This window comes from Hippocampus zosterae, chromosome 2 (genome assembly GCF_025434085.1).
Source record: "Hippocampus zosterae strain Florida chromosome 2, ASM2543408v3, whole genome shotgun sequence".
Taxonomy (NCBI): Eukaryota; Metazoa; Chordata; class Actinopteri; order Syngnathiformes; family Syngnathidae; genus Hippocampus; species Hippocampus zosterae.
In genome coordinates, this window is record NC_067452.1 from 36,287,058 (window position 1) to 36,303,278 (window position 16,221).

General features: G+C 42.6%; 1 protein-coding gene across 1 annotated transcript; it reads right to left on the reverse strand.

Moving 5' to 3' along the window:
* Nucleotides 1-1,100: 1,100 nt before the first annotated feature.
* On the reverse strand, nucleotides 1,101-12,150 carry exosc10 (exosome component 10). The gene is made up of 25 exons (XM_052051061.1): nucleotides 11,959-12,150; nucleotides 11,037-11,173; nucleotides 10,625-10,748; nucleotides 10,433-10,537; nucleotides 10,192-10,351; nucleotides 9,900-10,008; nucleotides 9,755-9,830; nucleotides 9,396-9,506; nucleotides 9,151-9,294; nucleotides 8,101-8,291; nucleotides 7,862-8,018; nucleotides 7,583-7,731; nucleotides 7,412-7,462; nucleotides 7,175-7,286; nucleotides 7,056-7,103; nucleotides 6,892-6,967; nucleotides 5,792-5,898; nucleotides 5,620-5,712; nucleotides 5,251-5,319; nucleotides 5,051-5,156; nucleotides 3,542-3,615; nucleotides 1,670-1,844; nucleotides 1,503-1,567; nucleotides 1,336-1,412; nucleotides 1,101-1,258 (listed from the first exon to the last, which is right to left on the reverse strand). Exons 1-25 carry the CDS (start codon nucleotides 12,082-12,084, stop codon nucleotides 1,228-1,230), a joined length of 2,673 nt encoding a protein of 890 aa, XP_051907021.1. The 5' UTR covers nucleotides 12,085-12,150; the 3' UTR covers nucleotides 1,101-1,227.
* Nucleotides 12,151-16,221: the final 4,071 nt, after the last annotated feature.

Here is a 16,221-nt window from a genome sequence, read left to right on the forward strand (position 1 = left end):
TATTTTTTACCCCCAAAAATGGTGTGTGGGGTCTGAAAAGCGTTTTAACTACATCTTTGGGAGTGAATGGATTGCAAAAAGATCAAGTACACAATGGTGGAGCCTTTCTTATGCCAGATGCAGGAAAACGGTCTGCAATGTCCAAAATCATTCCTGGTCTCATCTGAAACCGTGTTCACTCAGGGTGGAGACTTTGCCCAGCCCATGTCATGAGGGTTGTGTTCAAATTCACAGGCTGGGTCCTTCCAATGCTGCATTTTCTGCCACATGACGTCACTTGCATCGCAACTTGATCATTTTCGGGGTCCAAATTTAAAAAAAGCCTGTCCAAATGTGGTCCACGGAGGCCACATGAGCAGCAACCTTTGAAGGCGTCAAAGGACCGAGTCTTTCGAAATGTCTTTCGAGGATTTGGAAACCACATGTGGTCGAGTCATGCCAGAAGTGATGTCATGCCGCCAAAACAACACATCCCAAAACGCAGCCTTTGGAGGCCGCAGCCTGTGAATTTGGACACAGCCAATGTGTGACTCCTCAGGCTGAGCAGGATTCAACTTCTAAGTGTGCCAAAGATTGGGAAGGGCATGGCATGAGAAAAGGTCACAGCCAAACAACAACCTGGCTCAAGTCACCGACAGCGACTTACCAAAGTATTTGGCCCAAACAAGGAGACTACTGACGAGAGATGCAGTTCATCACTCTGGATGAACTACAGGTACCCATAGCTGAGGTGGGGAAATATCCCCATAGGACAACTATTGGCCACACACAGCACCGTTTTGACATTTATAGAAGAGTAACAAGATGAAAGCCATTTCTCAAAGAAATCCATTCCCCCAAAAAAGTCCAGTTTGAAGTCTGCTATATGTCACCTGCGAGACATCCTAAACGTGGAAGAAGGTGTGTTAGCCAGTCAATATTTGGCTTGGTGGTCCTTCATGCACACCTTGATCGGTCGAGCTATGTGGCGAGGAGCATCATCCTGCTGGTAACACCAGTCCTCCCAGTTTGGAAACATTGGTCACAACGTTTGAGTTCTCTCAGCAGTTTCTAAAAGTTACCGTAGTTGAAATATATTTTCATAATAAATTGACAACCAATCCCTTTTTAATAACATCATCTTTAATGGCGCACTGCTGTTCACCATAGATGGAAAAAAAAAATAAAGGTTGCATTTTTGAAATAAAACAAAGATAAAATCCCAGCGCTTGAAGATAAATAGTGTATCTATCTTTTGGGCCAGTTGTGGCGAAATCCTCTGTAAAGAATAAGATGAAATAATACTTAAGTGATGAGGGGAAAATATATAATATTTACAAAATCACATGTATTTACCTGTTTGAGGTTCCTGCTAGGTATGACATACTTCTATTTCCAGCCCCTGGATTGCTCTTTTTCCCACCTGCTGTTTTCTGTAAGACGAGAAAAAAAATCCACTCAGCACTAAGAAACAAGTACACCATTTTATTTACATTTGTATTAAACAATTAAAAAAAACATACCTTTTTCTTAGGGTCATAGGATTGTCTGTTTGGATCAAACTGTGACTTGTCCTTTGATTTCACATCTGTATTAAAAAACAAATAAACAAAAAAAACCCGCAATTATATATTGAGTAGTACAAACTTGGCAGTAAAATTATTGTTCATATTTATATAAAGCAACATACCGGAAAATACTTTGAGGTCTGATTGGCTGTAGTCAAACGGCGTGAAGCTCTCTTGAGGAGGAGCTTTGAGCTTTTTTTTGTCTGCAGACTTCAGTTTCTTACTCAGCTTGGGAGTCGACTCTCCAGGCTCACTGGAGTCCCTCTCGCGTTTCTTTCCATCTTCTTTTGCACATTCCTGATCAAATGGGAAAGACAAGATTATTATCACTACACTATGTATGAGAGTCAAAAGTACAGTGGAACCTCAACTTACTAACACTCACATTTACGAACAATTTGAGTTATATGCACAAAACCTTCGGAGAAAAAAAAAGACCTCTATTCATGTATTCTTTTCGATACATGAATAGTTGTGTAAGCGTCAACATACTGTACATAAGGCATTGCTGTAAAATGAAAAGGCGAAAAGCCATTGCATATGTAGGCAGAAGTTCTACACCCTCATTCATCCAATCATCAATGATGATACTATCCTTCATGTGTACGTTGTTTATTCGACTGTGACGTCTCTTTCAGTAACGAACTGTTAACGTCGGTGTCATCAAGCCAAAATAGACGTCCATGCATGTTGTGGATGAAATCCACGTTGGATACGTTTAGCCAATCACAGATGACACAGGCAGCCGCGCCCACGCCACTGCCTTCTCTAAATGGAGTGTGCTTACACACAAGGAATTTGTCTCCGGTAATTAATTAATCGTTTTAATAACCATGTGACCCCCCCACTTTATTTATTTTAATTTTCTTTTCTGCAGAAAAAAAGATCTACAAAATCAACCACTGAATTACAAAAGAAACAGACTCAATGAAAAGAAGTGAATCACAGACTGAATAAGTGAAACAGAAAGTCTCCACGTTATTGTGAAATACTTTTTCACTGTAGGGGGTGAAGAAGTCCTCCTCTTTTCCCTCTCCTTAAAGTTAATGAGCAATAAATATATTTTTACGTGTTTTATTTCTTTTTAATTTTAGTTTTGGGATTGAAACGGACTAATTGCATCTCAATGGGAAACATACCTAAATTTATGACCGTTTTGGGTTACAAAGGGACTCGTGGAAGCAATTCAGTCTGTACTTAGTAAATCAACGGGGCTTCACAGTGAGAGCAGTTTTTTTCTAACCACATCTCTTTTATTGAATGTTTCTTTAGCAGGTAGAACATTTCCACCAATATTAAACCAGAACATGTGCATGTGTGTTTGCGCGCAAGTGATTGATGGCTCAGTGCTTACACACTAATGGAGAAACTGTTCATTGCACTGTAGAGTGAAGGTGGACCAAAGGCCTTTCTAAAAGCACTTAAAAGGAGCCCCCCCCCAAAAAAAAACAACCAAAACTTGACGACATTAGCTCAGATGTTACAAATTGATGTAATTGTGAAATCTGGCCCTGTTTAATTGAACATAAAGCTAATATGCTCACAGGGAGCAGGGGCTTATTCTGTTCTCTGAATGGCAACAGGTGTATTGACAGGTTTGTTCTGCCCGAGGTGGAAGGGTGTCACATACATTACGGTAGTTGGATGAACAATCATATATTTGGATTTTAAAAATATAATAATAATAATAATAATAATAATAATTTTTGCACAAATGAAGGAACATTGGCTTGCCTGCAGCACCCCCCGATGATCTCTTACGGCGCACTAGTGTGCCGTTTACGTCTTAGTCGAAAATTACCGTTCTAGAAAAAAGTTCACCTTTGTGAGACATCAAATGTATTAGTGGGCACTTAAATAAGCCATGTGTCAGGAAAATTGTGGGGAGGTTTAGAAAGTGTTTTCTAAAAGGGTCACCGATAGTGCAAGGGTGTCTGTTTAGTGGAATTGAACAGATTTAAAAAATAAAAAAAAACAAGCGTGAAAGTACTCACAGCGGCTTGCTGGCGCACAGTGGCCACATTCTGCAGGGACTCTTGGTAGCTTTGTTTAGCCTTCTGTCTTTCTTCTGATGAAAACAATAAAATGGCATTTGGATTAGAATGAGTGGTATTAAAGTGGAAGTAGGGAAAATGGATTTCTGAATTACTTGTGCAGTGAAAGCCAGTGTATCCTTTGTTTCTGAATTCATCAATTTGGGTTTTCCATGCAACCTAGCAGTAGCTATTTGCTGAAAAACTTGCCGATTTGTTTTTGTGCTCTTCATCACTCTATGGTGCCACAAGATGGCAGCAAAGCCCTCAAAGTAGGAACTGGTGTGCAGCAAATTGAGGAGAGACGAAAGCTATTTTCACACTGCAGCTCCATTGAGATATATATATCTATTTTTTTTGTTGCTTATATGTTACACATATCTGTTTTGTACATGCAGTGTAAAGAGCAAAATTCAGATTTTTCCAAATCTGATCTGGGACTCTTTTGAATGTGAATATAAATTGGATATGAATGCAATAGTTTGCATGTTCTCCCCGGGCCTGCGTGGGTTTTCTCCGGGTGCTCCGGTTTCCTCCCACATTCCAAAAATATGCATGGCAGGCTGATTGAACACTCTAAATTGTCCCTAGGTGTGAGCGTGGATGATTGTTTGTCTATGTGTGCCCTGCGATTGGCTGGCAACCGATTCAGGGTGTCCCCCGCCTACTGCCCGGAGACAGCTGGGATAGGCTCCAGCACCCCCCGCGACCCTAGTGAGGATCAAGCGGCACGGAAGATGAATGAATGAATGAATGCAATGCGTCTGCAGTGTAACAACTCATCCGTACCACATTAGGCCTATAGTGTCCTCCATCAGCAGCCCAATTTGCGCTCGGAGCAGGAGGGGCAATTTTTTGAGGAACATTGTTGTCTTTGTATTTTACTTGAATGTAATTCCACTTGAAACATAAAGCATAAAGTTGGCCTATGTGGCGATAGTAGTAATTTAGCAGACGGTTCCTTTATTGTGTGCGGCAGTGACGTGACGTCGTCTTTTGTCGACAAGACATCTCAGAGGAGTGAAGAGATCGAGGCACGTTTGCTTCATTTCCCCAAAATATTTCTACCTCCTCCCGCATTGCTCCTCTGTCAACAAGAGGTGATAAAAAGATGAACCCCAATATCCCGGACCATGTTTACTTCTGCAAACCCTGTTCCACGTGATGCTTTTTTTTGGGAGGAGGTGGGGGGGGGGGGGGTGTACACCAACAATATGAACATCATCTAAGGTCTTTGTATGTTAGGGAGGAGCCTGCGTTGTTTGTGGAAGTTACTGAGTCTTCATTGCATGCTGATGTCCCTGTCTACTTTTGGTGCATATTTGAAAAAAACAAAACAAAAAAAATGCACTGCAGGTTATGCCCACATCTTATTTACATTTGTTTCCATAGTAGGCCAACCGTTCACACTTTAATTGCAATTGAAGACCTTTCATCCACCCATTGAACCATCATATTCCATGACGTTACCTGCCGCCTTCTTTGCTTGCTGTTTGGCTTCCTCCTTTCTTTTCTTTGCTGACTCCAACTCCCTCTGCTGCTGTTCCATACTCCGCAGTTTCCATTTTTTACTGACCTGAAAAATAAGAGTTTGCTCAGGTTTGTGTGTTAATTCTTTTTGGTTTCATTTTTTTCAAAGTACAGCTGCATGTAAGAGCGGAGTGCAGTACCTCAAATAACTTTGAAGCAGGGTCTAACTTTGCATTCTCATTGACATGCACACCACTGGGAGGCAGGTACTGAAATCACACAAGAACAACAAAATATCGTGCTTTGGTTTAGATCAGGGGTTCCCAACTCTAGTCCTCTAGAGCCCCAAAAACTTGCCTGTTTTACGAAAGTTTCCCTCCTGCAACACACCTGATCAAACTGATCAGAAGCCTGCTGCTATCCATTGTGATCATTTGAATCGGGTGTGTTGCAGGAGGAAAGGATGTAAAACAGGCCCAGTAGGGGCTCTCGAGGACAGGACTCGGGTACCCCTCGGGTACCATGGTATACAAATTGTTCTTTGGGGCTGGTGTATGGTCAACTCTTACCATTCTGAAAGGGTTTTCAAAGGACTCAATAATTCGCCGAGCTTTCACTTGAGCCACAGAAAGGGACTGTTGGATTTCTTTTGTTTCTGGCTCCTGCAAAAAAGGCAAACATCTGTCAAGCCAGCTGCCTTGGCTACATCGTTAAAACATTTTGAGTAGAGCTTAAGGTTACCTCAAACAATGTAATTTTGGCAGGTGCCACAAGACCACGTATTTTCTCAAAATCGTCGGATTTGTGGTCATCATCAGAGAAGAGCACTCCTTGTTTCACAGGCAGTTCTGAGGAGGGAAAAGAATTGACATATGAATGGTTGGAGTCAGTGATTCTCAAGGTTCTTGTCAGCAGGGCCCCCTTTCTACCTGCCCGAGTACATTTCAGTTATATTTAACTTTTACATTCAATACCTTTTGCTACTAAACGTTTGTTTTTCATCGTTGATTGCGGTACAATGTCTATCAATGTAAATTTGTACGTGCAATACAACTAAATTGAATCATTATTTAATTTTTTTTTCTGCATTTGCCTATAGCGCAGTGGTGCGGCCCGGTGGTGGAGTGATGAGCGCATCGACCTCACAAGTGTAGAGGAACCGGGTTTGGTTCCAGCTCCGGCCTTCCTGCGTGGAGTTTGCATGTTAGTTTTGATGAACGCTTAGGCCTACTCTACAATTGTAAATTAATGTCATCATTACAGTTACATTTGGCATGGCATTTTATGCTCTCTCAAAAAGTTTAACTTAAGTCAGCATGGGGCCAGTATGTCTGCCTAACGGTTTTGAGGCATAAGAATCGAATTTTAGCACAGGGTCTCTCCTCCGAAGTGATCCCCCCCCTGCGCTTCTTGTTTTCCACAGGAATGCTAGCATGTTCCCACACTCCCCCCAAAATCATGTCAAGATAGTTGAAAAATCTAAATGTACCACGCACGGATGCGTGATTTACTTGCAACCAGTCAGATGGTACAGGCTCCAACAAACTCGTAATCCGAATGTGGATAAGCAGGATGGAAAGATACAGTATATATTTTTTAATTAATCTTTTTATTCAAGTGTGATATTGACTCATCAATATTTTAAACGTTCCACTTTTCCTTAATCTCCCCTTTTTTTTTTGCAAGTCTGCCTTTTCTGGTAATGACTTTTTTCCAGACCTCTTTTGGCTGACATGGCCTGAGGATGAGGAGGGCTTTTTGTTGGCCATCTGTTGCTTCAACATGTGCATCGCAGTCTGCTAACGCCTAATAAACATCAACATTTATACTGTTCAGCTCACCATCAGCAGAAATGTGAGATTCAATGCACTCAGGGGCCCTGGATGTATCGTGAGGACCAAACAATGTAACCTGTGGCTGAAAAAAAATGAACAAAAAAATCGTAATGGTAAACATTCAGCGTTTACTGCAGGAAAATAGCTGTTTTGACTGTCGGGATTCTCACCTTCTTTACTGGCGTGAGTCCTTTTCTTCTTTGAATTGCAATTTCAGCCTGCATGCAGAAACTCAAAATGGTGAAAAATAAGGAGGGCAATAGCGGAAGAGGGTTAGAGCGCTTCTTACCTTGAGGAGAGGCATTTCTCGAGCCTCTTGCACTAACAAATGTAGCTCATTGACCTGCTGGCGTACCAGCGGGGGGACGGGGTTACAGCAGGCAATGATGCCCTGAGGCTCTCTGAGTAGGAAAATAACAAAACGCTATGTTGAGTTTATGAATAAAACACAAAAGTCAGGCACGAAGTGGTGAGAATTGACTGAACAGATGGACGATTGTTCAAGCGGGAGACTGAGTCAACTTACTTGGGCAGCTCCTCAGATATCTTGATCATCATGTGGGTGGGCAAGACATATCTAAAAAAAAAAAACACAAACATCAACCGTGTTTGAGAACAGTACACTGAGATTTTCGCTGAACACGTGGGCTGCGAAAACCTGTCTGAAGCAGTTGAGATCCCTTCCCAAACACCCTACCCGGTGCTTTCATCTTCCTGCCGAGCTAGCTTGTCCCTCCAGGCGTAGAGTAGTCTGAAGGCAGTGAGCTGTTGGGTGTTCAAAGACCTTTTCTGCTTCCTCTGCACCTCCAGATAGGATTCCTCTGTGAATATTGGCTTGACATATTTCTGAGTGGGCGAAAGGAACACAGTGAGAATTAGGAGAAATATTTAAGAAAGAGAAGACAAGGAGTAAAGAAGACAAAATCAGGGTGGCATTTCAATCTCTTGGGAGTGACGAGTCAAGAGTTGTACAAACTTTCAGTGAAACGTCTTTGCTCTTTCTCCAGACACTCTGCAGCAGACCAGTCTGGCCGTTGTTGGAGTCCAAGAGCTGCGCCTTCATACGATCGTAGATGTAAAGGAGATAGTGGGTGTCACTGCGTGCATAGAGTGCCATCTCGTCTGGCAGGGGCCTATGGAGTCAAGTTCACGGTTTGAGCATATTGCAACCGCAACATCCACAGAATCGGATCCGACTGAAAAATGGCATGATACCGGATCCTCCAATCGGCAAGCTGATAGCGTTTATCTGAATTCACGCCGCAGTAGTGCTTGAGCAGGTGGTCGAGCGAATGTCGGGCCAGGTTTAACACTCGACTGGCCTGGTGCGTGTCGAACAAGTTGACCACATACAAGCCGAAATCCCTCTGGAGCCACTCGATGTCCGAGTCTGCTCCGTGAAATACCTGAGGGCCACACAGAGAATGAAATCAATTCAAGATCGGGTTGCATTCAATCAACACAAACATACACACACCTTTTACATCGTGACTCCTGGACACTACGCTCCGAGAAGAAAAGAAACTATGAAATAAGACGGTTCGCGCTTTGCCCTACCAATAGATCATTCATTCATCTTCCGTACCGCTTGATCCTCACTAGGGTCACGGGGGGTGCTGGAGCCTATCCCAGCCGTCTCCGGGCAGTAGGCGGGGGACACCCTGAATCGGTTGCCAGCCAATCGCAGGGCACGCATAGACAAACAACCATCCACGCTCACACTCACACCTAGGGACAATTTAGAGTGTTCAATAGGCCTGCCATGCATATTTTTGGAATGTGGGAGGAAACCGGAGCACCAGGAGAAAACCCAAGCAGGCCCGGGGGAGAACATGCAAACTCCACACAGGGAGGCCGGAGCTGGAATCGAACCCGGTACCTCTGCACTGTGAAGCCGACGTGCTAACCACTGGACTACCGGGCCGCACCAATAGATCATTTTCAGGCTATTTTGGTCGTCAAAGACTGTTGAGCTACTATGGCTGACATGTACGCCGCCATAAGAAGGATGCAAGCATTGAAATGAAATAAAGTGGAACACCAAAATACTGTATACTCTGTACCGTCAGTTTCAAAAATATAATGTGCCACATATGGAGAACTGAATCTCAAATAATGACAGCGGTAACCCTGAAATAGGTAGCCAGAAATCAGTAATATAATTATTAGGATGTCATCTTGATGAATCTTCCCTATTTGAAGAGTGAAGCTGCAAACATAACGCCATTAAAAAAAAAAAAAGAATAAGTGAAGCAATTGCAATACTTTGACGATAGATGGGTTGGTGAAGGCCTCATTCAGGATGTACATCTCACTGCGGAGCGCCAAGGTGTCAATTATGAAGTCCTGCTCTCTGGTGGAGATCTGCATCAGACAGGTGACTCCCAGGAAGCTCCTGTATGAATGGTGCTGTCAAGGAGATCCGGATTAGTCAGTTGGCAAACTGGCACCGATGCCAGACCTGGACGATGACTGGTATAGATTGTGTGGGAAACTGGAATCGTATGTACCTCCAGGTCCACCGCAAATTCAGACACCTCGATGAGCTTCTCATTCAGAGCCACCAGTTCCTCCAGTGTCTCAACGAAGGAGCAGTTTGTCTCTTCTATTGGTTTGTACATCTGCAAATGTAGGCAGCTGTCGTTGAGACCATACTAGAAGTATGATTAAATGGACACGCATATTTCCTCCATCCACACGAGTGGAATTTTAAACAGGTGTTTATTAGGGCTGTAACAATATCCAAACGTCATGATACGATAGTCATATTTTGTCAATTCTTCTGTTTTTTTTAAACATTTGCCCGTGGCCCAAAGTGCAGATTTTTTTTTTTTATCAGAACATGGCCCAAAAGGCTTTGGGAGCCTACCTGAGGCTCCGTCTTGGACAGAAGGCTATCAGGCACTGTCAGGTGATCCAATTCAAACTGGTAAGGATGTACAAACCTATAAGGGAAAAAGTTTAAGAGGCTCAGAAAAAAAAAGCAAGATATTCCATGACAGTAAAGTCCTTACATGTCTTCGATGTGTTCTTGCGTTCGCTGCTGGTAAATCAAGTCAGCCAGTGCTGGCGGGACATCCAGATCTTCCGGCTTCTCTTTACGGAATTGTTTCGTGGTGAAATCTGTCCACAATAAAATAGAAGAATCAAGAGAACTAGTCAGAAATGTTAAAAGTCTGAAAGACTGGAACAGACGAAATGTCACCACACTTCAGCGGGTTGATAGGACCGCTTATGAGGGTTATGAAACATTTTTGTCCAAGTATCTCTCAAGGGATGACATCTATAATGTGAACAACATCTTACATGACGGAAGTGGTTTGAGCGCGTTGGGCTTGATGAAAATCTTGGCAATAAATGGCGTATTGCTGTTGTCAATTTTTTCCTTGAATTTCAGCTGAGGCCTCGGGATATTCTTGGCTTGGAGCAGTCTGAACGTCTCGGAGCGACGTCCAGAGCCTGAACTCTGATCGATACAAGCATCGCTTTAGCTCAGATGAGAGGCAAAAGACACAGGATCTGGACGACGAGCGGCGAATCAGCCAACCTTGCGATTCCAGCTGGAAACGACAATCTTGGGAGGCTGAAAGCCTTCGGGCATGACCGGCTGCTGGCTCCTGTTCACGCCATCGGCCTCATCCAGAAGATTCCCCTGGGAAAATGGATTTCATTTCTCCAGTTGATTTGTGTCATGCTTTTTTGGAATCAATCCACGGCACCGAAAAATTGTAGCAAATACCACTTTCTCCAGGATAACATCGTTGGAGTCCACGACCAAGTCAAACCGCTCCTCCAACCCGGTGAGCTTATCACGGTCTCTAATGCGAGATCGGCAGCTGTGATGCCGCATGATCTGACTCATGCTAATGCAGAGATACATGTCAGGATTTAGACGCCTCTTCAAAAGTACTGAATTGTTTTTGACATCAATAAGAGACTATAAGGCAATAAATCAACAGTCCCATTTTAATTTCCGGCTACTTAAATGTGGCTTAACTCATTTATTACGTATGCAAAAGTATTGTCACAGATAGACTTAAATGGATTCAGGGGAATAAGACTTAAAATCCTTTACTATCAGTCACAGTACCAAGCGCGTGACCCATCGACATCCACAATTTTAATCATCATGCTTGATATTGTAAACTCACCAGAGCAAGAGCTGATCCCCTTGAACTTCACAGAATTCCTGGAAACCGGGGAAGCTGCGATAGAAATCAAATTCATCCCCAGCTTGAGGCAAGCTGCCAGATGCTTTGGTGGCCAACAACACTGCACCCAACCCATACTGCCAAAAGGAGACATAACAGACATAAAAAACATGATCAGAATAATGTCACTTAAGAAACTCAAGGATGTTTTTGCATCAAGCTATAAAAGTAAGAATGCAGCTACAACTCCAATGATGTAGCCAACGAAACTGTTTCCCCTTGGCCAAATAACAAAACAGTCAATGACAATAAATGACAAGGGTTTCAAATCTGTTGTACATATATAAAATGCATTGCAGCAATGTTTTAATATTTTTCTTGATATTTGGAGCACAAGTGATTTGGGAGGAGGTGGGGTTCCATAACCATCCACGAACTTTTCCCAAAACAGTACAGTAGTAGTAAGTGTGCAACAGTTCCTGTACACCAGGGATTCTCAAGTGGTGAGTCTAGATGCAGAAGTGGGTTATTTAAAAAAGGCGTATTGTGTGTAATTGCGGTTTTTCATCGTACTATTTTCTTTTTTTTCGATACAGTTGTCATGTTCATCCTCAGGTGTTGACAAGGCACCTTGAAAATGTAAGTATGTGTTGTGAGCTTTAAAATAATATAGTTTTCAATGGAGAATTTTGAATAACATATTTTCTTGATTACTTGATAATTAATTATTGTTAAATTATTTAAAGAGTGGATCGCGACTTCGATGGATCGACGACAGCCGAAGTCGTAGTACTATTTCTATTTTAAAATGTCTATGACTGAAATTGGACTGAACCAACAAATGAGCTAACGGACATCCACGTTGCTACTATCGACTCGTACGTAACTCCTTGTTTCGTCTAACACACACACCACCACTTACTTTAACGAAAGCATCGACGTCTTGGTAACCAGGACAGAACTCTTTGCCCTCCTCTTCTCGGGCATCAGGCTTAGTGTCTTGTAAACCCCTATTTTTGGCGTTGTTTTTATTTAAAGAGTCCATCATATCGTGAAAAATGTGTACATGGGAGAACACTCGCCAACTACTTCCGGGTTTTCTTCTTTTACGCCGCTAATAAATCGAACCTAAATGTCGACTCAGCGCTCTCTAGCGATTTGGCATGTAGCGGCAACAAAACGCAACTGCAGTCTCTAATACAGTAATCGTGAATAAAAAGTATTAAACAAATAATTCATGAGTATGTAATGTTTCCATTTTTATTGGTTCGACTGACTTGGAAGACATTTTGGTAATTGGTCATGTTTTGCACTGCATCATCTTGAACTTTAGACGTATATTGACTGCACCAAGATCCTGGACTCGCAGGGAGGCAGTGTTGACATTTGCTTTATGTTGCTATTCTCTGATGTCGTTGAAATGGAGGCAGCACGCCTACACAGTTTTGAGAATCTGGAGTTCAAATCTCAGCTCCCGTGTGGACTTTTCATATTTTTTCTCGCTGTTGTGGGCACTTAAAAGTCTCCAAATAGGCTTTTGGTGGTGTGAATGCTTCGCTGCTGAGTTTTTAAAAAATGCAGCACATGAGGTTTTCATAATAATACCGCTACTGTACTACAAATCAGAATAATAATAACAATTTGTGTAATACGGCAATTTTATATTTATGAATTGCTGTTTGGTTGAGCAAATGGTGGATTTTTTTTCCTGCAACACCATAGCTATAAATTAGAACACACTGTAAAGTCTATATTGTACAAGCTTTTCTAAATCAAACAAACCATTTTCTAATCTGCTTATCCTCACAAGAGTCGCGGGCGTGCTGGAGCCTATCCCAGCTATCTTTGGGCTGTAGGCGGGGGACACCCTGAACTGGTTGCCAACCAATCGTAGGGCACACATAGACAACCATCCATGCTGACAATCGCACCACCGTGCCGCCCTAACAAAACAAGAAATCGAAAAAAACGGATGCATTTACTGTTGACCGAAGGATATATTTAGCACATTTACATGGTATTCTATTGGGGTTTTGTGCCGCGTTGACTCGAAATTTGTCACATGATCGTGATCCCCACTGAAGGCCCAGGCACCAAATGAACCACTCACCAGTGTGTGAACGTGACTGTTTGTGGTTAGTGTCGGGGCCCGGCTGGTGACAGCCAAGCGTCCATTCCACCTCTTGACCAAAGTCAGCTGTTGTAGGCTCCAGCTCAACTGCAACCAATAATCATGATAATCGACATGGAAAATGGATGAAAACGATTCACTCCCAGCATCTTCACTGATGAGAGGCGATACACGGCGTATGCCTTCTCAGCCCATCCCGCTCGAAGAGTGAATCAACGCAAGTTGCAATTCAGCAATAGGCATCTGTAGAAAGTGGAGAACACCGAGTTTGCAGAAGTGACTTAACTATTTCCTGGTGTCTACACCGCAAAAGAAAGTTTCAGTTTCCTGACGCGTGATGCAGTGGTCAATATATGAAGGTGAAGAGAAAAGTATCGACACCCCACCTTGTTATAGATGATCAGTGGTGTGTGGCGAGAAACCTCTCTTTTCCTTACTTTATCTCCTCATTGATTTCTCTACAGGGTCCTCCACTCCTTATTATCTTAAATCTCTGCAACACTGCCTGGATCGATATTTCACAGCACCTTTTCATGTCATTCTGTTGTTTTAGTGCTAACGATGTGGACTTCAGCAATTCTGAACTTGAATGAAATTGTACACTTGCAAGTCTATGAGTTCAATGGGATGTACAATATTAGTGAAAATTGATTTTTTTTGGTCTTGTCTCAAAATAGTTATGTCTGGACTCTGGATTTTCTGTCCATCTATCAAGTGTGAAATTAAACAACAAAGTCCAAATCTTTCGTTTTCTGCTCATGATCGAAAATCAGTCTACGAGCAAGCCGTTCTGCTCTTCTATAACAAAACAGTGGGGGTTAAACTGCCTTTAAAAATAAAAGAAATACATTCATTCATTCATTCATCTTCCGAGCCGCTTGATCCTCACTAGGGTCGCGGGGGGTGCTGGAGCCTATCCCAGCTGTCTTCGGGCAGTAGGCGGGGGACACCCTGAATCGGTTGCCAGCCAATCGCAGGGCACACAGAGACAAACAACCATTCACACTCACACCTAGGGACAAGTTAGAGCGTCCAATCAGCCTGCCATGCATATTTTTGGAATGTGGGAGGAAACCGGAGCACCCGGAGAAAACCCACGCAGGCCCGGGGAGAACATGCAAACTCCACACAGGGAGGCCGGAGCTGGAATCGAACCCGGTACCTCTGCACTGTGAAGCCGACGTGCTAACATTAATAAAATCAAATAAAATCTACCCAATAGGTCCAGGGTAACAATTTGCAGCCACTTTGATTTGGGAAAATGGGTGTCTTGGGTAAGGTGTAACTTCATTAAATAGTCAAGTCAAGTCAACAGTATTTATAGAGCACTTTCAAACAGCCATCGCTGCATACAAAGTGCTGTACATGGAGCAATTTCTCTACAGCAGGGGTGCCCATTAGGTAGATCCTGATCTACGGGTAGATCTAAAACAGTTCCCAAGTCGAGGAGTGTCGAGGAGAAAAAAAACAAAACAACCATTTGTGTGTCTTTGTACATGTTAGTAATATATTTTTTGTGTTAATGTATGCTGCACTCTAATCATCCTATCAGTCTCATTTTCACCAAAAAAGTATTTAAAAAATAAAATAAAGCAGGTAAATCTTGAATTTACGGTGGCGCGTGATTACATCACCGGAAGTTGTTAGCGCTCAGCAGTCTGCAATTGCAGCTTGTGATCAGAGCTGTTGCGCTCTATCTTTTATCGTCATTATTCTCATTCAGTTTGCTTCGTGTACAATTCACCGAGGGCACAGGCAAAGAATAGGAATCTAGGAGGGCCCAGGGAAGCACTTTAAAATGGTACGTGTGAGCTACGATAGTTAACAGGCTGCAAAAGTGCATCGCATGCCTCAGTTTCAGGCTGTTTCGCATCGTGGCGTGCGTGCGTGTGTGTGCGCGAGCGTGCTGGAAATGGTAGATCCCGGGAGGTTAGTTGATCGAAAAGTAGATCTTCGGTCCAAAAAGTGTGGGCACCCCTGCTCTACAGGGTCCTCCTGTCCTGAGAGAGAAATATCAATCAAATACTTTCATAAATATAATAAAGTTTAGCTCACTGGTCTTTATTGACGATGTGACAGACCTGGGATAGAAGATTGATAGGACAGCAGTTTACCATGCAGATGGATAGGTAACACAAATGAAGCATGGGTGCTCAAATCTGGTCCCCCAGAGCCCTTATCCAGCATGTTTTCGATGTCTCTCTGTCTTTAACATACCTGATTCAAATGCTCAGGATCATTATCAGGCTTCTCGGAGCTTGCTGATCAGGCTTGGCTCAGCATTTCCCGGGAGGGCAATCATGAACTGCAATTATGGCCGTTGACAATGACCGTTTTTGTCAATTGTCCAAATATATTTTTATTCCTGAAAATGGAGTTACTCTCCACAAAATAACCATGATTATCAAATGTTGAATGCCATATTCTTTGTAAAAGGGGGTAATAGCCCAGAGCCTACGCTTCAATAATCAACAACTAGAAATCCATTGTGGTGTGTACAAAGGCCAAATCATAAAAATAAAAAAAAACACTGCTAGAAGATTCTTCTTCTTTCTCCCTTTCATTCATCATGTTGATCACATTGTGTTTATTTTTAAATGGCATTTACTCCACACGTTCAAAGAATGACATAATCCAGCCAATGTTAGATGCTCCAGTGCAGAAGCATAAGATTCCATGTCATGAATCCCCTTATGAGATCAATTTATATGAACAAAAGCATTCAGGTTAATGTGCTTTTTTTCCCCCCTCAGCAATGAACGGGAGATTACGGCTACCATTTGATTAAAACGTTTGCAAAAATGTCATTTTATTTAGCATTTTATAGCTTCCGTATCCCCTCAAGGCACCACTTACATTTAACCTGCAGTAAAAGACAATGAAGCTGCCGATGCTGAAAATGACACATTATAATGTACAGTGTTGTATAGCGTCTCGCACAGAAGCAGTCAAAAAAATCTCGTTTGATTTTGTTTGTTTTTATTAACCGCCTCATTTAGAAAACACAAATGCACCAAACAATATGATACATGCACCGTTTCAGCATATCAAGAT